Genomic DNA, 25362 nt, shown 5'->3' with positions numbered 1-25362 from the left:
CTACTGAAGCCTGTGTGCCTAGAGCTCGTGCTACACAACAAGAGAAGCCACTGCAATGAGAAGCAGGCGCACCACAACGAAGAGTAGCCTCCGCTCGCTGCAACTTGAGAAAGCCCGCGCGCAGCAACGAAGACCCAACGCAGCCAAAACTAAATTTAAAAAAAAAGTGATGATGAAATACAGCTTTTAAAATGATGCTTGAGACTTAGACTCTGGACTGTGGCTAAGTTGTTTCCACCAGGATCTCTTCTTTCTGTTGTTTAGCTGAATGCTTCTGCTTAAAAACACTCTGCTATTAAGAGTGCCCTCACCTCATAAGGTATCACCACAGCAAGAATCAAGGGACTCAACAGACAGAGAAAATACAGTCACAAGCCTACACTCAGAATGAATGATGAGCTGTTTTTTAGTTTTGACGAGAAGCCACAGCTTATTGTTAATAACAGAGGAACGCCTAAGAATCCTATAGTTCTGATGTCTCAGTCAAATCTGTGAGGGTGTTGGAAGGACTGTGTGATTTAGAAAAAAAAAATTATACATATATATATATATATATATATATATATATATATATATATATCTCTTTTAAAGTCTCAGTGAGTTACTTCAAATAAAGTAGAAACCAGAATTCTGTGGATATTTAGAATACTGAAGACCAGGCATTTGAGCCAAAAAAATGTTTGCCTACAAAATTTTATTACTTTCATTGTCTGCCAGGAGGGTTACATAAGCCTTTCTTCAGTACCACCCAAAGCCCTCAGTAAAAGGAACACACACAAATAATGACGAGATAAAGGCTCCAAGTGGAAATTCAACCGTATTTATTTTTCTTATACAGAATCAGAGAAGTAAAAACCAGTACCAAACTCCAGTTAAAATGGTTTGATCTGACTGATTTTTCTGCATACTTTCTGTATGTATAGCAATCTAAATTAAAAATAAACACACATATGTCATATTACAAAATGTAGAAATAATTTTTTAAAAAGTTAAAATACTAACACATAAATGATGTAGTGTGTTAGGGAAACGGTCTCTGTCAATCACCCATTTTCCCAATTAAATTAATCTACAGTTTCCTTTTAACAGCTTTTATTTTTCATAAAAGTTGCACTTTCGGAAGTTACTTTCGAATTATGTCATGAGAACACAACTTGTCACTAACAGAACTCACTCCAGATCACCTTCCTCTACAGAGAGCTTTTCTCCCAAGCTGGAGTCAGCAGTATCCCAGCAAGCTAAATGTTTTACTCTGTTTTCATGTATATTGTATCATCAGTGAAAAGAAATGGCATTTCACATCCTAAATTCTATGGTGAAACACTAACAATTACTAAGATTTCACAGAATTGCAAATAGGTTTTGACAATGTATTTACTTCAAGAAAATGTGTTTTATCAGGGGAAAAAAAAAACCTTGAAAGATCTCTGAAATTATTCTTTAATTGCAATTTTTAATCTGCCTTTTCTCTGGCAAAATTATTGGATGAAATGTTGAAAGTGATTGATTGATTTAGGACTAAAAAGATGAGATATTGTGGCAGTTCTTTTATAATAAGAAATATAGTATAAATAGCACCTTATCATGAATTCTGCAGGGGTTTTAACACTTACAATAATAGGAAAGAGCCTTTTAAAAGTTGTTCTTTAGATTTCTAGCTTTAGTGTTCTTTAACAAAGGCCATATTTTATGGCCTTAAAAATAACAACCAAAATTATATCTGGCTTCATTTATTAGTACACACGTAGTCAGGGTCCATATTTAATTCTGGAAAAATAATTGTTATGTTCACTAATAAATGTTCCAACTAATTTCACTAAAAAAAATTCTTCTAGTATTTTCTAATGCCACAAGCTTACTAGGAAATTACTTCTAAAAATTGATAATACAAATCATCGATGTTTTAACTGCTTTAAAAAGAGAGGGGTATCTGTTTCTTTTATGTTTAATAACCTGAAAATGAGTCTATAAAAATATTTTTTAAAAATACAGTAACACTGCTCAGTTTTACTAGGTCCCTTGTTTTTGACTTTTTTTTTTTTTGCTTTTTCTTAGAAAGAATGTACAATGCTTTTTGCAATTATTGCTAACACAAGAGGAAAAGACATAGTGCTCCCTTCAATTTAGTAGCAAAAGAAACATCTACCCCCATCTCTCTCAGAGCACTGAGAGAGAGAGAGAGAGAGAGAGAGAGAGAAGGAATCAGAGGAACAGAAACCATGGGTCCTTCAGGGGAAAAAAGTCACTTCATTGTGTTGGAAGCAATGGTAGGTTTATGGTCTTGTCCACCTACACACTTAACATCAGCGTAGACAGGGCAACACTAACCCTGCCCCTCCTTCTCCCACATAAAGTGCACCGAAGCCTTCTTTTCTTCTACAACAGTCTTTTGGTACAAAGACTGTAGGAGAAAATTGTTGCTTTGCTCTTTGGGGGCACCTCATACCTCCTGCCCGTCTTGCTTTTGGGGTACTATAGCTTGTCTATTTCCATTTCACACCTAACAGCCTTTCCACTATATTCCCTAACTTTACTACTTCATCTCTGACCTTTACACTTGCTTTCTTTCCAACAAGATAAGATGTATTCTGCCATCTATCTTTTGGTAGATCGAAAAGGATCTCAGACCCCCAGCAAATAAGCCCCTTGGGAATGGAAAGGTTCCTCTCAGAGACCTGCATTATTAATGTCTCTCAAAAAAAGATATTAAATTCATAGATTATAAATAATGTCCGTTCAAAATATTAAACAGTTGAGGACTTCATTGGCAATGCAGGCAGGGTGCATGCCAGGCAAACCCAATGCTCTCTCTCAGTCCTTAAAAGCTAATAAAAAACGGTTTTGGTTACATAAGAGGTATTGAGTACATATTTCATGCCTTTTTATACCAACTGTAGCAAACAAGGTTAGGATAATATACTCAGGAATCAACATTAGTGACTTCAGAAACATGTCTCCACCATACACCCTCAGGGGGCATTTTTTTACATGTCAGAGATCTGCTTCATCCTTCAAACAGTTTCATAGATAAGATTATTTTAAACCCTTGAAATCTTGAAAGAAGCAAAACCGACAAGGCTTTGGAATTTTAAAAGCAACAGCTTACTGTGCGTGCCATCAGGTTGAAAGCTATGTGGTCCTGATGTTTTCAGAACGGTTTCAAAAGACAAAAATACAGTTGTCACTGATTTATCAAAAATATTTGACTGCCCTTTGTCATCAGCTACAAAATGATAGTGCTTCATAAAATAAACACTGAGTTCTAAGCTGCAGTTTAAAAATAAAATCCAACTTGTAATTTTAAAAACCTTTGTTTTATAGATGTTCATAATTAGTACCAAACCGGTCTCTTTCATAAGATCTTAGTGTAGGAGCTGTGACTAATGCTGCTGTTGCTCTCCTACTGGAAGGGCTAGCTGGCTAGATGCTGTGCAGTAAAATGCTAAAGGATAAACTACAATAGGACTGTGTGTGCCTTTGTGAATACAGGGTAATAAGAACCAACAGAACCAGCATGGATCCCAGACTACAGTGTATTCCAAACAGCAGAATTTTACTATCTGTACAATGATTTTTAAAGCTCAAGTTAAATATTTTTTTAAAGCATTTGGTACTAATGTCATCAATACAGTTTTTGAAACTGTACATCAGGTTGAATTTTGTATACATTTCCTGGACCGAGCCGCCTGTCAGAAGTCACTGCCTGTGGTCAGCTTTACATGGTTTATAATCAATTGATGTATAAATTTCAGCTAACACCCATAAAGCTTAGTCATGGGGCAGCAGAAAGGAACGCAGAGAAGCAATTCTGCGTAATCAATTCTGCTGAAACAATTCTGCATAACCCATCACAGGAAGACAGGCTTGCAGAAAATGAAAACAGAATGTTTATTTATGTTTAACTTACGTTACCGTCAATCAACTCCAGGCAATGATTAACCTGGCCACAAGGAAAGGAGGGAGCATGCGTCCCGGAGGCAGTAAGCGGCACACCTGCAGACTTGCCCTGCTCCATCGCTGTTTCCAAGAGGCCCAGGAAATGTCAGGTCACGGCTGCATCCAAGCTACAATGGTACTGATTACAGCCAGGTTAGAAAAGGCTCGCTTTTGTTCAGAGCAGATTCTACATCATTGAAGAGGGGGATCAGATCTTCAGATTCCAAAGTTCCTAGATCAACATTTGTTCCCGGAAGACAGTCAAGAAAATCAGGGAAACGGGTCTGCTGAGGGTTGATGTTCATGGGTGCCTGTCCTGCATTTTCTCCTATAACAGAATGAAATGAGACCATTTTAATTCTTTTTTAGAGCTCTTGAAAGAGGGACAAATTCAAGTGTCAACATGACTCTCATCTTCCTTTCCCCTGTGTCTACACTCCACCAGAAGATTTTATTCCTGCAGGTATAAAATATTTCATCTCTGTGCAAAATTTCAGCTACCACATTATTGAAACGGGATTGGTGATGCTCACTCCTAAGAGATGCAGAGATGCCGGGTGAACCTTTCATTGTTCTGGGTAGACATTGTCCAGAATGGGTAAATCCAGGGAAACAGGAAAGGAGCAAATGAGAGGGTGCTGTGGATCTGACCTACAATCAATGACTTCTCATGACAATGGCATGAAGAGCTGGTTTGAGCAGAGAGGCCCTGCCTGTCATAAAAACCTTATCACAGAGCTATAATCCAATGATTTAACTGTAAGCTCAAATTTGCCCATATCATCCATCTTTATGTTCAAAGACAGTAGTGAGGAGTTTCTTTTAACCACGTGTTTAAAAAGCTATCTTCATGGAGGACTCTAGGGATAATTTTCAAAGTATTTTAGAGAGTGGGTGCTGCAGTTCACCGCCCCCCCACTCCACACACACATACAGCCCACAAATATCTACCCTTCTCACAATGCGTATGAGTCACAGCGCATGGGAGCTTACTAAGGTTCTGAGAAGTCTTGTAATAAGGAAGTCTGATATATTTTGCTTAAGCCACTATGACCTAAAGCCATTTTATCATCGAATGCAATTTTGACAGAATTTATATCCTAATAGAACTAGAGTCTATAGAACCTAGTTGAGCAAATGCTGTTCCAGAGGAAAGTTAAGTGTCTGGGATATGACATGTGGAATACATGTTCTTCATGAATGATAGTATAGGAGAAAACGTACGGACAATTGTGCCAGGAGATGGAGCTTTTTAGCTGTGTAAACTTAGACACACTTCACCTGTCTGAAATTGGGATTATAGCACCTTCACAAATTGGAGTTAGGTGCCATATAATATCTGCCACACATCCATGGCTCTGGGCTTCTTTCATACATACACACTTAGGAAAATACAAAAACACGTTGCTTGTTGATTGTGCTGAGAGAAAGAAAAACCCGGGAACTCAATCACATTTAATTACATAATATCAGAGCAACTGGCTTATTCCAAGAACCCCAACCAATTTTCTGAAGGGATAAAATACACCTCACAGTCTGAGGTACATTGAAAACTATGGCCAGCTTTCACCATGGAATCACTTTTAAGAAACTTATTAAATTAGCTTTTGTGTCCTACAAGTACGGTAGCCTTCCTGAAAAGCCTGCTTAGGAATTTCACTATTCTGAGCAAAACAGGAGAAAACTCATTTTAACCATATGCATTTTCCAAGGAGAAAAATTACATTTTTCTGAGTGATGAGGGAAAAATACTCAAACTTGCATTTTGGTGACAGTAAAACTTGATGGCTTTTCTATAACTCATAAAATATCAATGACTCTTAGGACTATTTTATAGGATTTTCATTGCAAAAGGCAGTATTTTAAAAGTTAAATCGAGTTCAACATGACCTCAATGCTGTTGTGTTACTGACTTGAAAAACAACATTAGTTTAGAAAAGAAAATCCAAAATAACTTTTTTCTATCCACTGGAGTGTAACAAATGGAAATGAGGCTTTAAAAAATTATCTGCCCTGAAAAATCAGCTGATCTAAAGTTCTGGATGGGGCTTCCCTGGTGGCGCAGTGGTTGAGAGTCCGCCTGCCGGGGACACGGGTTTATGTCCCGGTCCAGGAAGATCCCACATGCCGCGGAGCAGCTGGGCCCGTGAGCCATGGCCGCTGAGCCTGTGTGTCCGGAGCCTGTGCTCTGCAACGGGAGAGGCCACAACAGTGAGCGGCCTGCGTACAGCAAAAAATAAAAAAATAAAAAATAAAGTGCTGGATGTCTTTTTTTCTTCATCTCCAGTTAGAATTATTCATCTCTACTGATTTCCCATTTTAACTTTTTAATAAGTCAAGAATTCATTTTTGGGCTTCCCTGGTGGCGCAGTGGTTGAGAATCTGCCTGCCGATGCAGGGGACACGGTTTCGAGCCCTGGTCTGGGAAGATCCCACATGCCGTGGAGCAACTAAGCCCGTGAGCCACAATTACTGAGCCTGCGCATCTGGAGCCTGTGCTCCGCAACAAGAGAGGCCGCGATGGTGAGAGGCCCGTGCACCGCGATGAGGAGTGGACCCCGCTTGCCACAACTAGAGAAAGCCCTCGCACAGAACCGAAGACCCAACACAGCCATAAATAAATAAAATTAAAAAAAAAAAAAAAAAGAATTCATTTTTTGGGCTTCCCTGGTGGCGCAGTGGTTGAGAGTCCGCCTGCCGATGCAGCGGACACGGGTTCGTGCCCTGGTCCGGGAGGATCCCACATGCCGCGGAGCGGCTGGGCCCGTGAGCCACGGCCACTGAGCCTGCGCGTCTGGAGCCTGTGCTCCTCAACGGGAGAGGCCACAGCAGTGAGAGGCCTGCGTACCGCAAAAAAAAAAAAAAAAAAAAAGAAGAAGAATTCATTTTTTAACCAAATAAAATCTCTCTGTTTTAAAGAATTCCTCTTATCCTTTCTCCTCGGGCATGGAAAGCATGAGGAGACTAGTTAAGGCTCTTCAATAAGGTTAACTATCTTAAAATCTCTCTCTTTGGAGCAACTCTGCAAACTCATAGTAATTTTTTGGGTCTTTGCAGTTTTATCCATTTAAAAAGTGGGACATACTGTACAACATGGGGAATATAGCCAATATTTTACAATAACTATAAATGGAGTATAACCTTTAAAAATTGTGAAACAATGTATTGTACACCTGTAACTTATATAATATTATACGGAAACTATTCTTCAATTAAAATATAAAGGATGCATATCTGCATAGATAATAAAAATGAATGAATGAATGAGTGAAAAGTGGGTCAGACAAAAAAAAAAAAACAAGCAATTCTTAAAAGGGTGTGATTATTGCAGAATATTCTGGAAGGTGGATGACTTCCAGCCTTTGCTCCTGTTATTCCCTCTACTCTATCCTCACACTATGTCCAGCTGTTGTTTCCATGTGTATTTTACAAAGGGAGTGTTCAGCTGGCTTGTTCCCATTTAGCATGTGATCAGTGGGTCTACTAGATCTTTGCCAGCCACGCTTGAGCTCAGCTTTTCCTCAACTTGTTCCTGAAAAAGTAATTACATTTCTCCCCTTGAGGGGGTTTATGCCCACTCCCTATAAAGGCTTCACAGATGTGACCCTAAACCCAACCGGCTGACACTCACTACACCAGATTGACCTGGAGCCCTAACATTTAACAAGACCAATTTGTACATTACTTCATCCTTCTTAGAAGGAGAAGACAACTTTGTGCCAAGCTCTGTGACCTCATGAGCCCTCACAACTCTACAAGGTAAGCACATTACTCCTACTTTATAGGTGAGAAATCTGAGGCCCCTGGGAGGTTATGTCACTTACCCAAAGTCATTACTAAGAAGTAGAGAAGCAAAGATCCAACTCAGGTTGCCTGACTGCAGAGACTATGTTCTTTTCAGGACACCACTTAATTCTACATTTTGGCTTCAAAAACATTCCCTACTTCTCCACTCAATGTCATTTTAAAAAGCCATAGAATAGATTCCATCTTCTTTTATTTTTAAATGTCAAGCTTGGATTGAGATCTCCTGAGTCATTTCTTATTTAACTTTGCTTTTTATCTTTACTGGCTTCCCAGTGTTTAAAAGATGAAAGCAAACAATTATTAAACATAGGAAGGAGCCACTTCACCAGGCAGGTCCGAAGAGGGCAAGATAAATCTCACACCGCAAAATAAAGAGAGGGATGAAGAGAGGGAGGGAGGGAAGCAGGAAGGGAGGGAGAAGGCTGAAGTAATAAATTGAAGAATAACAAAACAAACAGTTCAAACTATTCCTGTGTGACTCCTCACAAGACAGTCTGTGCAATTCTCTCAACAAGTAGATGACGGGCTGCACGGAGAGCCCGGAACAGCTGCTCCAACCTTCTGGCTGAGTTTGACTTTTGTCTGACTTTGACTTTAGTAGTTTTGTCTGAAGTTTGACTTTTGTAGTTTTAGAGCACAAAGTTCAGTCATCGAGGAGCGGAGGGTAACAACACGGGCGCTCTGGACCACAGCACTGGGGAAAGCAATCATTTCATCCCAGAACGATTTTCTTTCAACAGTGACGATGGAGGAGAAACTAACATGAACAGCTCCAAAGAGGGGATACATCAGCTATTATTTAATTTCTTTTAAGTCCCTTTTCAGGGTTTTTTTTTTAATTGAAGTATAGTTGATTTACAATGTTGTGTTGGTTTCAGGTGTGCAGCAAAGTGATTCAGTTGTACATCTATAGATGTAGATATAGATATAGGTATAGATACAGATATTTATATAGATATAGATATTTATATAGATAGTCTTTTTCAGATTTTTTTTCTATTATAGGTTATTTCAAGATATTGAATATAGTTCCCTGTGCTATACAGTAGGTCCTTGTTGTTAGCTGTCATTTAATTTTGGTTTCAGAATATCTTCTGGGAGTTTAGGACTTTGATAATTCAGTCTAGACCAAATTTGGAGGCATCGCTCCTAGAGAAATGGTGAAAAGGAGGTAACCGGGAAGCCAGCTGAGGCCTAGCCTGAAGGCAGGGCAGGCCAGGAACTATGTTAAATTTAACTGCTGAGGGAGGACACTGTTACCCTGTTAGGATTTGGAGCTGACATTTTAGAATCCTCTGAGTTGCTTAACTTTCCAAATGCCCACTGCCAATTACTTCCCAAATGCAGTTAATGACATGAAAAAATTTGCATACTGGTGGCCTGTACATTACAACCAAAAGGTAGAAAAGCATAAATATTCCATTGTGGAAGAATGGCAAGGCAGACAGTGGTATGTTAATGGAATTGTGAGGAAAGGGGTAATATGAAGCAAGGACAAGCAAAAGGAAGGAAGGGAGGGAGGGAGAGGAAAAAAGCAGAAATTAAAATCCTGTGCCCATATATAAAACTATATTTGTATAAACTATGGGGAAGGGGCTGGAGTTTATTAACAGTGCCTGGGTTCCAGTGGCTTTTCAGCTGTCAGTTTATGTTGTTGAGGTTAAGTGTCTCTCGTTGTATTTTAGAATTGAGAGGACTAGGGAACTTCCTTGGCGGTCCAGTGGTTAAGACTCCGCTCTTCCAATGCAGGGGGCACAGGCTGCATCCCTGGTCAGGGAACTAAGATCCCGCATGCTGAGCGGTGTAGCCAAAAAAAAACAAAAACAAAAAAACCCCCAAAAAACAAGAAACGAATCGAGAAGACTAAAGAGACAATTTAAAAGGGCAAACCCGGGCTTCCCTGGTGGCGCAGTGGTTGAGAGTCCGCCTGCCGATGCCGGGGCGGGGTTCGTGCCCCGTCCGCGAAGATCCCACATGCCGCGGAGCGGCTGGGCCCGTGAGCCATGGCCGCTGAGCCTGCGCGTCCGGAGCCTGTGCTCCGCAACGGGAGAGGCCACAGCAGTGAGAGGCCCGCGTACCGCAAAAAAAAAAAAAGTGCAAACCCACTGCAAGTCCTCGCAGGCTTGGCTCCTACCTGTGTCCATCTCCTCCACGTTGCTGAGGAAGTCCTCGGGGGTCGTTGGGACGCTGTAGCAGCCGAGCCCCAGGCCGCTGTCGGTACTCTGCTCCCTGGAATGATACGGCCCCCTGCAGAGCACAAGTCGGATTTCAAACTTAAAATACAGTCATGGGGCTTCCCTGGTGGCGCCGTGGTTGGGAGTCCGTCTGCCGATGCAGGGGACACAGGTTCGTGCCCCGGTCCGGGAGGATCCCGCATGCCGCGGAGCGGCTGGGCCCGTGAGCCGTGGCCGCTGAGCCTGCGCATCCAGAGCCTGTGCTCCGTAACGGGAGAGGCCACAGCAGTGAGAGGCCCGCGTACCACAAAAAACAAACAAACAAAAAAATACAGTCATGAAGACCCTCAACTGGTGTAGCTCTGTCAACCTGCCCGATCTTCAGATAACAAAGGGAGGTGGACTTTGCACTTCCTTTTAATTTTGAAACATATATCCCTGTGTCAATGAAATTAATAAATTGTAAGCAAAAAATAAACTGGCCATTCATACTCAATTGACACTGATTCCCTTTTCATCTCAAAATAACAGTTTGAACACCGTTCTACATACAGACAATGATACCATGTATGTACATTTTTTCAAAACCGAAAACGATGTTGAATATTGTTTCTGGATACAGACATTAACAGGCAATAAGAAATATAAAAATATGTGTGATGAAAAAATAAAAAATAAATGTGTGTGATGGATACACATCAATTTCCAAATAGTGGCTACCACTAGGGAGGGAAGACGGGAAAGAAATGGATTTCAGTGGTGGTGGGGAAGGGTTTAAGTATTAATTGTAATACTCAAAAAAAAAATAAGATCTATGGAAATATGCAAAATGTGGGAGTTGGGTACACGGGTAAATCTTAAGTTATTCTTTATACTCTTCTGTACGTTTGAAGTATTTTAAATCAATCACTTAAAAACACCTTTCTTTCATTATTTCCCTTACTGTTTGTTTTCATCTCTCTCTCTATTTTTAATAACTTTTGTAACTGTATTTGCTTGTTTGCCAGAAGCCTCTGCAAGGGCAGAAAAGACACAGGAAATAGAAAACTGCCTTTTATTTGGGTTTAAAAGGCTACAATTAAGGTTGACTACTTCTACTCATGAAGATATTTCTGGTTCAATCACCTTTTCCTTCTGCTCATATATTTCATATTTTAAAACAACACCTCTTTGTTTTAATTAAAATTTTAAAGTGTGAAATAATTTTAGACTCACACAGAAGATGTAAAAAGAGTACAGAGTTCCTGTGCATCCTGTACCCAGCTTCCCCAAGGACATGGTACACAACCATAGTACAGTGATCAACACCAGGAACTGACAATGTATCATACTATTAATTAAACTATAGACCTTATTCACATTTCGCCACAAACATCACCTCTTAATTGTTTTGCTCCCTTATTTGCCATATGACATGCTTTTATCCCCTGTTGGCTACGTAAAACCACAAGATTCTTCTAAATAATTACTATACAACACCATCCCATTGAAATCGTTAAGTTCATCCCCATTTTCAAATTATTGACTAGGGGTTTACTCCGTGCCATAGCACCAGTTTTTTAATTTGAGATTTTTTTTAAAAAGGTAGATGACTTCTTCCTCCACTCTTTTTTTCTGCCACCTCCCTCCACATCCTCCCTCTATCCTAACCCCATCCTCCAAGCTCCCCAGCTTTTCCCAACATAAACAAAGATCTGTTATACTGTAAACCACATAATAAAGAAAGCAAAAATAAGTGGCCCTAAAATGTTGACTTACCCATTGAGGAAAGGATCCGAGCTATTATTAGTGATGGATCTCATGTCTGGAGTCATGGCGGGTGGGTTGACAGCAGCCTGAACCGTGGCTAGAGTCTCGGCTTCCATGGGGAGCTGTCTACAGAGGGCGGCTTCCTACAGAGACGTGACAGTCCGAGGGAGAGGCAACAGTGATTCATTCATTGTCATAAGGATCAGGGCAAAGGATGCTTCGCATAAAAACTTTTCACCAAACACAAAAGCACTTTACGTTTATTCCTCATACGTCAAAATCATCAGGAAATCATTAGTGTTCTTTCTCTGAAGAAATCTTATAGGTGTAAGTCACTTTCTCACATTCACAAAGTTAATGAGAAGCTCATGTAATATTTGCCCTCAAGGCACTTACATAACAACTATCTAACCCATCCAATTGCTTAAAGTACCCAAATCAGGGCTTCCCTGGTGGCACAGTGGTTGAGAGTCCACCTGCCAATGCAGGGGACACGGGTTCGTGCCCCGGTCCGGGAAGATCCCACATGCCTCGGAGCGGCTGGGCCCGTGAGCCATGGCCGCTGAGCCTGCACATCCGGAGCCTGTGCTCCACAATGGGAGAGGCCACAACAGTGAGAGGCCCACGTACGCCCCTGCCAAAAAAAAAAAAAAACAAATACAAAAAACCAAATCATATACGGGCCTCTCAAGACACGTTCTCAGAGACAAGGCTATTTTTACCCCAGGTGCTCAGACCAAATCTAAGTCAATCAGAGCAGTTGTACTCTGGACTAGCAGGTACATTCTAGTCTTTGCCACTTATAGGCCAGTAAAGCAGTGGGGTTACAGAGTTCTGGTTCTGCATTAAGTCACATCTGGCAGTTTTATATCAATAACCAGGAAAGCAGAACAACCAGTTTAAAAGCTTGTTAGTCAATCAGTTTTTCTATTTTACTAATTATTTTGTTGACTAAAATGGCTGAAGTTTGGGGAACCATGCAGATCCAATCCAAATCCCACTGACGATTAACTATTCGATAGCACATGGATTTCATTAGCAAAAATTAAAACACTAGCATTTTTTTAAGCTAGCATTACTTTGCCAAGGAGAGTCAATCCAAAAGGTTACAAATCTGACTGCAATTACTTTCTCTAGATATAACCTCTAGGGAGTCTCTCCCATTTTGACAAACATGACCAGACATCAAATTCCTTTCAAATTTGCTGCTGTTTCCAGAGAATAATACTTTTATATATTTATACATGCATCCAAAACCAAAGTTAGGCCCGTCGCATATTTATGCCTACCGGTTTCCCACTACTCAGGCTGAATCACTGGTCTCACCATCCCTCAAACCCCAAAACCATGGGTACAATGGCAAACAGAATATTTAGACCATCTAAGTTACAGTGTCTGTGTTAGATCCTTTCCAGCCCCGACACACAATGATTTTAGAGAGTAACTGCTGTCTAGACAAGTCTAGTGAAATCATCGGCCATAAAAACTTTCGGTTACTAGAGTTCATTATACTGTTCCAAAGAGTTATGGTAGCATAACTCTTATAAACCATGAAGACCTGATTGATAAGAAACTGTATTGTTAACTTATACTGAAATAAATACCCTGTCTAGACAGGGCTCTTGGTTCACCTCTGTTCATTTGGATTGCAAATAATCAAATACTTAACTAACAAATTTTATTCAGTAATCTGTAAAAAGCAAACCAAAAAATGGAGTTTTTTTTTTTTAAGGGGGATTTTCATCTCAATCTTGGAAGTACCTTCTGTCTAAATCTAGAAAAACTGAATTATTTCCTATAGTTGTTTTTATGTGGTAGGCAGTGTGCATTAGAAATCTTATCTTCCAACCAAAGCTTACCTGGAGGCCTCACACACAAGAATAACAGGGATTGGACCTGGTGTGAAGAGCACAGAGGCCACCAACCTCTCAAACAGACTCATACACACAAACCACAGTCTGAAAACAGCTAGTCAATGATATAATTTCTAGTCCTTTATAAACTGTAAATGCAAAGATCCTTTGGGCAATAACCTTCATTATCCAAAAAATCAACTGTAACTAGAATATTCCAATTCTCCAAACTTTCTGAATAAATGTGGAGTGTACCCCTAAATGGATACCCATTTAAACATACAGCTTGAAGAGACTGCCGCATTTCTTTACATGTGACACAATTTTATCACCATATATCTTAAGAACACTAGTTGAATTTGCAGTTTCCAGGTGGTCTGCATTTAAATATAATAAGAATCATTGCTGGAACTTCACTGGGGAAAAAATATATACATACAATGTATATATGAATTATTTGTCATCTCTAATGATATATCATATGAAAATAAAATGTTTAAATTATAAGAAAAATATCTAGTTTCTGATATTTTAAGCTTCCCTCTTCATTTAAATTACTCTCGGAATAGGTCAATTAGATACAATATGCATTTTAAAAGAATGCTTGTGTGTGGCTAAATATATAAATGAAATTCAAAAGAACTATTTATAATAACCAAAGCTGGAAGAACCTATACTATTATATATCAGGGAAAATGTTTCATGGTGCTATTTCACATCTGTCCCCTCTATTTAAAATGAGAGATAACTTTAGTTCCATTCCTCAGCATCGATGTTTCCCTAACTACTTTGAGGACTTGACCCCCACGGCATCATAAGAGGCAATGCTCTGTTCTGCCTGTAGGGGGCTCGCACTATCATTTTCGCCTCGGAATGACTAACTTGGGAGAGAGAATACAGAAAAGGTGTTGAATATACCTGAAAACTAACTTTGCAATATAAATTAGGCCAGTCTGAGTTAGAAAGTTTTCCGAGGGGGCAACACTTTCTTCGAGATTATTCTAAGATTATTCTTAAGTCACAGCAGCCACTGTGAAGGCTATGTTGGCCCCTGGCTCTAAACCCACCTGCTCCCTATCCCACCTGGACGGTGGCCCACAAAGCCTGCCTGACAGCCCTGTCCACGTCTCCTCCATTGTCTCGGACAGGACACCCTCACTCCTTCACTCCCTTCCCACTGCTCCTCCCACTTCCGGCACCTGCTCCTCCCACTTCCGGCATCTGCTCCATTGTTCGTTCTGCTTGGAACACTCTCCTCAGATCTTCCTGAAGTTCACTCCCACATTGATGTCTGTCTCAACAGATGCCATCTGGTCAGAGATTACATTCAGTGTTCTTGATGGCAACTTATATATTTACTGTCTTTCTCTTCAGAATGTAAAGAGAGGAAAGGGATCTTATTTGTCATGTTCACTTCTGTATCCCCACTGTGTATAACAACCCAGGCATATAGTGGGCACTTGAATAAATATTCACTCAATGAAGAAGTGAAAAATATTGCTGGAATTCAAATGGAAATATTTTAAATTATAATTAATAATAAAAGGAAAATTAACTAAGATCATTGAATTCTCTTCTTCAACCACAAGTATGAGTAAAACAACAGTCTACTGTATAGGTCCCAACTAGCCAGGCTCAAACTCCATCCTAATGAAATGATCCCATGGTGTTTTTCCTGCTCCCACCACAGAAGATGAGCAGGAGGGCAGAGTGGTCAGGAGCAGGGATTCCAGGGCCAGATGCTTGGATTTGAACCCTGGCCATGCCATCTCCCAGCCAGTTATCTAGTTTCTTTGTTCCTCATTGGTAAAGTGAGGATAATAATAGCATCCACCCAACAGGTCAGCTGTGGTGATAAAATGAGGTAACACATATAGGGTACTTAGAGCAGTGCTGGCACACGAGATCACTTAATAAATGTTAACTAAGTAGTATTATCGTCTTATGTTCTGCATTCCAATCCCAGAAAACAAAACAAAAGCAAAAACAAAAATAAACAATCTTAAAAGTCACACTACCACATGGAACTGATCCACTTTGAGTGGTCTGACACCCTTTCCTGGTCAACTTTCAACTTGGAAGGATTACACCAAATGTGAAATTCATCATGAGTCTGCAAGGCTAAAAATATAACTTTTTTTTATTTTACCAAGAAGAGGTTTGTAAACCTTTTTGTATAGCATAAAATTGATTTTTTTTTTTTTTTTTTTTGCAGTTCGCGGGCCTCTCACTGCCGTGGCCTCTCCCGTTGCGGAGCACAGGCTCCGGACGCACAGGCTCAGCAGCCATGGCTCACGGGCCCAGCCGCTCCGCGGCATGTGGGATCTCCCCGGACCGGGGCATGAACTCGTGTCCCCTGCATCAGCAGGCAGACTCTCAACCACTGCGCCACCAGGGAAGCCCCATAAAATTGATTTTCAATATAAGTGGAGAATGGTGAGAAGTTTCATTTCACTCAATTATATTTTATAATATAATAGTTCCATATTTAATTTTTTTTTTTTTGCCACACTGCGTAGCATGCGGAACTTCCCCAACCAGGGGTGGACCCTGCACCCCCTGAACTGATGTGGAAACAGGGGGACAGTTGAACAAGGCTGGTCTAGGACAAGACTCAGGTTTCCAACTCAGAGCTGGCAGTGCAGCTGCCCTAACCCTGTGCTTCCTCCCCAGCTCCCCCCAATGCAGGCAGGATAACAAATGCTAAGCTGGAGGCACACCTGAGCCCCTTGGTCTGTCTCATCTCCCACCTCCACTCCAGTTCAGCAAGATCCCGTCCCAGTGTCCCTTCCATTCCCACCCACCCTATCCTCCCAAACAAGTCTTCAGTTTCCTGAAGTCCTCGGTACTTTGGGTCCCTCTTCATCAAGACATATCCCCCCACCCTTAGGGGTTCTGTTACATCACCTTTCTCAGGATGCCTTCCCTGACAACCATAACCACAGCAAACCACTGCCTGCCCCTTTCCCACCCCTGAAGTCCAAAGTAACGCATCCAGCTGGGGTCTGAAACTCCATGTCTCACAGTACACTCCTCACCCGGCCCCAAAGCAGCTCTTCCTGCTGACGTCAAGCTTTCTCCTAATGCCGTCACCCCTTCTCCCAGCTCCAAATCTCAGTCAACTGTCTCCCTCAGTCCCCACAACAATCCATTCATTTGCTCCTGTATTTATTTTTTAAAAATACTATGGAGACTACCAGGTGCCAGGTACTGTTCTCGGCAACAGGGATACAGCAATGAAAAATACAGACAGTGTCCTGCCTCTTCAAGGATTCTAGAGGGGGAGACAGACTCCAACAGCAAGTGATGCAGAAGGGCCAAGCCTCGTGGGGTCCATCTCCCCGATATCTACATGCTCCAAACCTTCTTTCCAACTCAAGTCGCCTGCACTTCTTCTCTAGACCTACCAATCTCCACGTGCAAGGCTGTTCTACACTTTGTCACGATCTTTACAAAGAGTGACCAGAGGAGAAAAATCAGGATAGGGAGCGGTTAGAGTGTCATGTCCTACGAAGAAGCAAGGGGACTGTTTAAGAGAGACTTGTGACACACCATGGCTCTCAAACTATTATTGACTGCCACATGGAAGAAGGAAGATTCCTTCTACCCCAGACTGGAGGCAGATCTGATGGAGGGTTTTGTAGTTAGTAGTTTGTTCAGTGATAGAACTGGCTGCTTCTCAATTCTCTGGGCTACTGGCCACTGGAATTTTCAAGCAGTTGTTGAGGGTTAAATACTACTGGATATGACCAGGGCTTGGCACAGGAGAAAAAGTGTCCTTGGATTCAGAATGATGAAAGCTCAAATCCTAGCTGAGCTACTCCCTAGCTATAACATTTCAGAGTACATTTTTAACCTTTCAGTTTGTTCATCTGAAGAAAATGAAAAAAAAAAAAAAAGACATAAGATTTATCTTGCTGGGCTGTTATAAAGGTTAAAAAGCCTATTTATCAAGAACCTGGCACAGTGAGGCAGTCACTAGAATGAGCTACTTACTCATGGCGTTAAAGGTTTTAGGAGGTGGAGATGTTAGCTAATACTTGCGTATCTCTTACTACCTGTGAAGCACTGTCCTAAGTGCTTTAACATACTGTATCTCATTTCATCCTCATGACAACCCAACTGTCTCCATTTTATGGATGAGGACACTGAGGCACAGAGAGACTAAGCCACTTTCCCAGGATCTGGCCCCAGAGTCTGTTGTCATAGCCACTACACAGACAGTGGCAAAGAGAGGAAAGCCAAAGATTGAGGTCGGCAGACCTCAAATTTTCAGCCCTTTCACCTACTGGCTATGGGACTTGGGCATGTTATTTCATTTCTCTGAGCTTGTTTTCCCAGCTATAAAACAGAAATACCAACCCCCCTCCTTCAGGCAGTTTAGAGGATTTAATGAAGTGGCCTGTTTCACTGTCCTGAACACAGTTTCCCTCTCTGAATTGGAAAAGAGATAGAACTGGACATAGTCTGTGATCCTTTTCAACGTATAAGGGTGGAGCTAGTGTCCTGGGAATTCACAAGCACATCCAGCAAAGTTATAAGTTCAGATTTTAAAGGCCAACTTCAGAAAGATCTGGAAAGCTGCCCCTGGTAACCTCACCCCTACCCTGCTCCACCACGACTTTATTTTTTCTCTACATCCAAGCTGGGGGTGGAAAGACTGTTGCAAAATAAAGGCTTGAGAATCTCTTTCAGAGTTTGTGGTCTTCCATCTAGCTCCCTAAAACAAATAATTACATGCGGGTTTAAAAGCACCCTCTCCTACTGGCTGGGGGAGGGGGTGGTGTGTCAAATAGCTGGAGGGGTGTGAAAGACAAAGGCCCATCTGTAAGAGGAAGGTGTCCCTGGAAGCAAACTTCAAACCTCCTTTCCTTCCAGCTCCCCACTGGCCTGCAGCCTGCCTGTGGAATAAATCAAGAGAGGAGGTGAGAAAGGCAACAGCCGTTGAAAGCATCCTGCAGCCCTGTCCATCCCGGGCTAAGGGAGCGCCTCCCGCCAGCCAGCCCTGGCCCTCCCTGGAATGTACTTCAAAGAGAAAGGAAAGACAATAACCTCTTCTGAGGGTGCTTGCTTGATTTAGGTGTGTGTGGCCAGGGATACTACAAAAATGGAAGATTGTATTGTTTTAATTAGAAAGGGTGGGGTGAGTAGAAACAAATGAAAGACAAAAAAAAAAAAAAGACAATATTTTGACATCTTAACATTAAAACAGTTATTCTGGTGCAGAGAAGTTTCTCTCTCTGCCGAAACCTCCCCGGACTTCAGAGGCAGAATACTGAATTATTTACCGTCTTTATAAGGAAAAAAAAAAACATGCCCAGTGTAAATTTCTTTTTAACTCTGTGCTAAGGGATTCTAGAAATTCACTGTCACATTTCCTGGAGCCTCCCTTTTGGAAATACCTCATCACACAAGTTCAGCTGCCAGACTCAGACTGTCGAAACTCTGACACTTCAGGGAAGACATTTGTTGAGTCCATAATTATTATCCATGGCCTGTCTGATGCTCTTTTAATTCAGGATGTATATAGCAATCTTGTGTTGCTCCATAATCTCTGTTATCATTTAGAATCGAATTAAGGAAAACATATAATTTAGATAGTCTCCTCTTTACTTAAGAAAAATAGCTGAATGGATTTCGAGATGCAATATTTCTTTGTACCTCTGATCTTATCAAGATACGAACTATGAAACTGCTTTGCATTTGTGCAAACCTGGTGAGCCTCCATTTTAAAAAAATGTGTTTGTACTACTCAGCCATAAAAAAGAACAAAATTTTGCCATTTGCAGTTGCATGGATGGACTTGGAGGGTGTTATGCTAAGTGAAATAAGACAGAGAAAGACAAATAATGTACAATATCACTTACATGTGGAATCTAAAAAAAAATACAACAGGGCTTCCCTGGTGGCGCAGTGGTTGAGAGTCCGCCTGCCGATGCAGGGGACACGGGTTCGTGCCCCGGTGTGGGAAGATCCCACATGCCACGGAGTGGCTGGGCCCGTGAGCCATGGCTGCTGAGCCTGCGCATCCGGAGCCTGTGCTCCGCAACGGGAGAGGCCACAACAGTGAGAGGCCCTCGTACCGCAAAAAAAATACAACAAATAGTGAATATAGCAAAAGAGAGGCAGACTCACAGGTATAGAGAACAAAGTAATGCTTACCAGTACAGAGGTTGGGGGAATACATGGATGAGGAGTGGGAGGTACAAACTATTGGGAATAAGATAGGCTCAAGGATGGATCGTACAACATGGGGAATATAGCCAATATTCTGTAATAACTGTAAATGAAGAAACCTTTCAAAATGAATTTAAAAATTGTAATAACCTATAATAGAAAAGAATCTAAAAAAGAATATATATATATATGTATAACTGAACACTTTGCTGTATACCTGAAACTAACACAACATTGTAAATCAACTGTATTTCAATTAAAAAATTTAAAAAACTGTATAAAAAATAAATATTTAAAAATAAATAAATAAATAAAAATTTTAAATGTGTTTGATTTATAATATCTTTCAAAAGGGTCCCTTTTAAAAGAATTGGTATTTTTCAGAAAATGGATTATTTCTGGGACTTGTAGGCAAATAGAACACTGACAGCAGTTAGAATGGAAGCCCTTTGAGGGTAGGGACCAAGCCTATTCGTTCACTGCTGTGCATTTAGTGCCTAGAGCATGTTGAACAAATGAATGAATGAACGTAGACAGCCAGGTTACTCTACAGGGATCACACCCTGGGTGGACAACTGGACCTCTGATGTTGCAGTCAATCCTGAAACCTAATTCTCTGAAATGCTTCTCTAAAAGGAAATTATAGCCCCATGTGCTGAAGGCAAGACTCTATGAAGCAGCCACTACTTAGGCTATGATATGACACTTTTTAACGTCTCTAAATAGCTATTCTTCACATGACAAAAAACAGACCTCAGAACCTTCCCTGGACCAGTGCTGCTCACAGCCGGGTGTGTCCCTCCCCCAGGCCCTCGGTCAGGAATGGCTGCCAGAGGCCGGCCAGCTGGCCAGCCAGACCCGGTAGTGGCTGTCAAGCCCAACAAAAATCTGTGAGACCTGCCAAAAGAATTCTGAGGCCTCCTGCCCAAGCCCTCTCCCCTTGTCCCTGTTGCCCTGGCAACCAGAGGCCGGGCTTAGTCAGCATTTTTGTTGGACAAGCTGCTTTCTCCTGTCCACTGGGCCTCAATTAAGGGAAGGATGGGGGTAAAAGCAGTGCTGAGTCTGCCTGGGAATAATAACCATTTCCCAACAACGCAGAGGGAGCGAAGGCTTCTTCACTTAAGACTCTTCCAGGCCCTGGGGGCTGACGGGAAGTCCTCGAGGTTACAATCCTCTTTGAGGCAGAAGGTCCCCCAGCTTCATATTTAAATGAATAATACAACGAAATACTCTCCTCAGATAAAGCCAAGAGTCTGTTTTTATGTCAAGGACTTGTTCTTTCAGGGGGGTAAATAGGGACTGCAAAGCCTGTTTCTCAATTTCTTACGAGTTACTCAAATTTTCCATTTCCTCCGGTAAAGTTGTAAACATGCCCTTTATGATACTGAGCAAATATTGTGTTGGTTTTTAAGCTGTAACAGCAGAATAGTCTATAGTCTTGTGGGCATGTGTGGCTCATAGTATTTTAAAAATTTATGTCCAGAACCGTTGTAGAAAGGATACCAGGCAGCTTAGAATAGATATGTCCAAACTCACAGCACAACTTCCATGGCTGATACAGAATAAATAAATGACTTCCCGATATATTAAGAAAAAGAGATAACAAACAGTAGTATTCTCTACTACCAATTTTGTTTTAAAAAACAAAATACACATGGATACATACAAAGACTGGAGAGAAATCACCAACATCTTCATAGCTGCTCTCTTTAGGTAAGAGTATAAAGTGATGGTTACGTTCTTTCTTGGTTTTGATTATTTTAAACATTTACTACAATGAATGTGTTTTGTCTTTTCTGTGCAACACTTTTACTTTATTATTATCTTTATTTAGAGTCGAATTCACTCTGTGAAACTGTACAGTTCTAAGTTTTGACAAATACATAATACAGTTGTGAAACAACCACTGCAAGCAAGACACAGAACTGTGCCATTCCCCCCAAACCCCCTGGTGCCTCTCCTGTGGAAGCAGCCCCTCCCCGATCCTTAACTGTAGAAACCACTCATCTGTTCTCTGTCCCTATAGTTTTGCCCTTTCCAGAATGTCATATAAATGGAATCATACATTGTGAAGTCTTTTTTCTTTTTCCTTTTTCTTTTTGGCTGCACTGCGAGGCATGCGGGATCTTAGTCCGCCGACCAGGGATCGAACCGGTGCCCCATGCAGTGGAAGCACAGGGTGTAACCGCTGTACCGCCAGGGAAGTCCCATTATGAAGTCTTTTGAGTCTGGATTCTTTCAGTTAGTAAAATGCTTTCTCTCATCTCAGTCAGAGAAAACAAACGAAACAACTACTAAATTATATTTTAAAAACTTAAAAACTATTTTTTTACTTAAAAAAACTTCATAAACTGAATTCTAACTTTTTTTTTTATTATGAAGGTAGCAGGAAGTACATCTACAACTGAGAATTGCTTTCTTTTCTAGGGTTGCCGTTTCTTAGATGAGCCTGAAACCGCTTCACGGCTTTTTGGAAAACTTAGCAAAAATAAAACTCATTATCACGGACAATGGAGAATGTCTTTCATGAGAATTCACTCTCCATAATGTCTGCGATAGACGCTGAAAGCAAAGAAAGTTCCACTTTCCTAATAAGGCCATGTACTGCAGACCTGGCTGGGATCCCCTTGGGCTCGTGGCACCCCTGCCCTTGGAGCACCTGCCACATTCTGAGATAATTCATCAATTATCAGATACAAGCAGTTCAACTCTGTTGCTACAGCAGCCAATGCTAAATTGTAGGGATCATTTTTAACAAAACTCTCCTACTTCAAAAGATTCCTGATCAGGGGAGATACCAAACCTCACCGGCCCTTTGATCCGAGTTCTGTAGCTATTCCACAACCTGTGGGCCTGTGGGAACGAGGAAAAGAAAGAAAGAAGCATTTTATGCTCATTTTCACAGAACTCTGGGCTCTGGTGCATCTGGTCCCTGCTCCAGCTATGAAAGTGTAAGATGGCAGCCGCTGGGACCCCACGAAGTAGGGAATGGTTTGAATTTATCCTTCTGGCCACCAATCTGGATTAGAGTTCATCATTTTGTCTCCTTTGCTAAAATGTAAGTTATCTGAAGGCAGCCATTTTGCACTTATCTTTTTATTATTTCCCACAACATAAATGTTAGGTGAATAAACAAATGAAGAGATAAAAGAAGGAATGGAAAAAAAATAATTTTCCATCCTGAAATAATGGAGGTTCACTTCAGATCTGTAATCAGACTTTCCTCAACTTCATTTGTTAATATCTCTGGCATGATTTCAGGGACAAGTTAACATCTGGGCCCTTGGCATTGTGAGGTGTACGTCAGACTGTGGAACAAGAACCGAGGAATTGTTTTCTCCACAGCACAACATCAGACTACACGCCTAGAGGAGCAATGGCACAGAAACAGAAAAAAGAAGAAGAGGAAAAAGGAAAAATAAAACAATATTTACATGGCCTATAACTTATAAGGACCTTTCACATTTATCATATATTGAACCATGATAAAAACATACAGAGTACTGATGACTTCCCAAGAATTAGGAACAAATTCATTCTACTTATTAAAATTTGCCAACCTCCTTTCCTATCATAGAGATGGAGCCTAGGAAGGGGCCTCTCTCCCAGAAATTCTCCCCTGATAGGAAGGTCAGGGCCTGCCTGCTGGGCAGGGGCTTCAAGAAGACAGGCTGGACAGCTAGGGCCCTCCTGCAAACTAGAGGAAGGCCAGGGGAATTACAAAGTGCCCAGAAAGCAAAGGATATTCAGGAAGTTGTTGATTACGTAGAACAGGGAGTGGGACAGAAAGAACAAATGGAACAGACAATCTTCAGAGCTCATCAGGACCACCCCTGCCTCCATTCCTCTACCTTCCTACCAGGTGCTGGAAGGCAGCTAAACAGGTGAGCCAAATATCACTTTTACTTCCAGTCCATTTCCCTGCCCCACCCTGGCTTAAGTGCAAATAGTGAGGCTTAAGTGCAAAGCACCAAAAGAAAGAGGTAAAAAAAAAAAAAAAAAAAAAAAAAAAAAACCCACAAAGGTGATACACATAATCCACTAATCCACACCTGAACAATCAGACATCTTGGCAAATGCCACTGTCATCAAACACTCCAACACCATTTACTGTATGGCCTTAAATAATATCTTTGACCCTGAGGATCAGGCTGCTTCTGGATGGGGAACACGTCTGCCACGACTTTAAAAAGTCTCTTTAGACCTTTTTTCCTGTATCCATAATAAAGATAAAAAGACATCAGAACAATCCATTCCATCTTCTCCTCCTCTGACCACACACACACACACACACACACACACACACACGTACACGCTCACACGTTCAAAGCTGAACTACAGGAGCCTCTGGGAGCAAATCTGGACAGCGTTCCTCCCCGAGGTCCTGTACAGTGGAGTCGACACTGACATGCAGCAAAATACTCCAAGTTCCACAGCCTCTAGGGATCAGCATTTAAGGAACTTGGTTGGTATTTCTGTAATATGAACCATCAATACTAACATTCTGGTTCAAAGGCACCTATGGTTGGAATAAAGGAAACAATTTGGGGCACTTTTCTCCACCCCTTTTCAGAAATACTTTCTGTGGGAAAGGAGGAGGTGGGATAGGAGAAAGAGAAACACAGACCGAGGCAGAAACTGAGACACAAGTCATTCTTTGCGGGGGGGAAAAAAAACATTAAAACTTATAAATGCTACTATAATACTATTTATATTACTCTATATTATAAAATAGATAAATTATTCCAAATAGAATTATTACCCAAAGACAGAAAACCATAATACAATCATTTCCTGCTGAGAAACATGATACTATATATCTAAAAACAGTATAAACAAATGCTACCCTGAAATAACCGTGAAAGTTCAGACATAAATCCTCAGGGTAAAAAAAGCACAACGATGGTTATATTACAAAGTTGTATTCCTCAAATTTAGAGGATAGATCAACAGAACAACAAAGCACAATTTATATTCATTTCCCACATTTTCAAAGGCTATGTATAAGGAATTCTTTTAATTCATCATGTTTTTTAAACTTCACACAGTGTAGATACTTTATATTTTAGAATTTATTTGATGAGAAATACATTATTTACCTGTGGCAGTCAATGTATATTTTTGAAAGTATCAGATATAACTAAAAGAAAAACTAGTGTTTACCCTAATACCCCCCGCCCCCTGTAAGAAAGCTTTCTGGAACAGTTAAAACTCTTCATTTCCGTCCACATGGAAAGGAAGCTACCCATGTATCTTGCTTCATGTGAGTCATAAAGCAACGTCTGAAGAATTAAAACAATAAACTGAAGCCTTCCTCCCCAAAATGCAGCCAGCAAAATTTATGAGACCTGAAAGCATGTGCTACATTAGTTTAGCAACACAGAAGAGAATTCTGCTCTTGTACAGACCAAGCCACTGAAGCAGGGAGAAAGCTGTGGGCTCCTTCAGGGATTTTCTTTTCTTTATTTTTTGAAGTGAGGCCCTGAGCCCGACTCACAGAGGACACACGGTCTGTTGACTGACTGAATGAATGAGGAAATGGCACAAAGGTGCCTGATCAAAGCCCAGGGGGTTTGCAGATCACTGTATCAGAGTCTGTATGCAAACATTTTCCTTTCTCATGCTCCCTCAATTTTCTTTTTCTCATGCTCCACAATGGATCAAAG

General features: G+C 41.0%; 1 protein-coding gene across 1 annotated transcript in view; it reads right to left on the bottom strand.

Moving 5' to 3' along the window:
* Window positions 1-798: 798 nt before the first annotated feature.
* WWTR1 (WW domain containing transcription regulator 1) overlaps window positions 799-25362 on the bottom strand; it is a 133892-nt gene continuing 109328 nt past the window's right edge. Inside the window, exons 5-7 of the mRNA XM_060099548.1 lie at window positions 11676-11809; window positions 9878-9990; window positions 799-4264 (exon numbers count right to left, since the gene is read on the bottom strand). Of these exons, the coding sequence (XP_059955531.1) occupies window positions 4080-4264; window positions 9878-9990; window positions 11676-11809 (432 nt within the window). The 3' untranslated portion in view covers window positions 799-4079. The remainder of the gene's footprint in view (window positions 4265-9877; window positions 9991-11675; window positions 11810-25362) is intronic.

This window comes from Mesoplodon densirostris, chromosome 5 (genome assembly GCF_025265405.1).
Source record: "Mesoplodon densirostris isolate mMesDen1 chromosome 5, mMesDen1 primary haplotype, whole genome shotgun sequence".
Lineage (NCBI taxonomy): Eukaryota > Metazoa > Chordata > Mammalia > Artiodactyla > Ziphiidae > Mesoplodon > Mesoplodon densirostris.
This window is presented reverse-complemented; position numbering and strand designations above follow the sequence as displayed.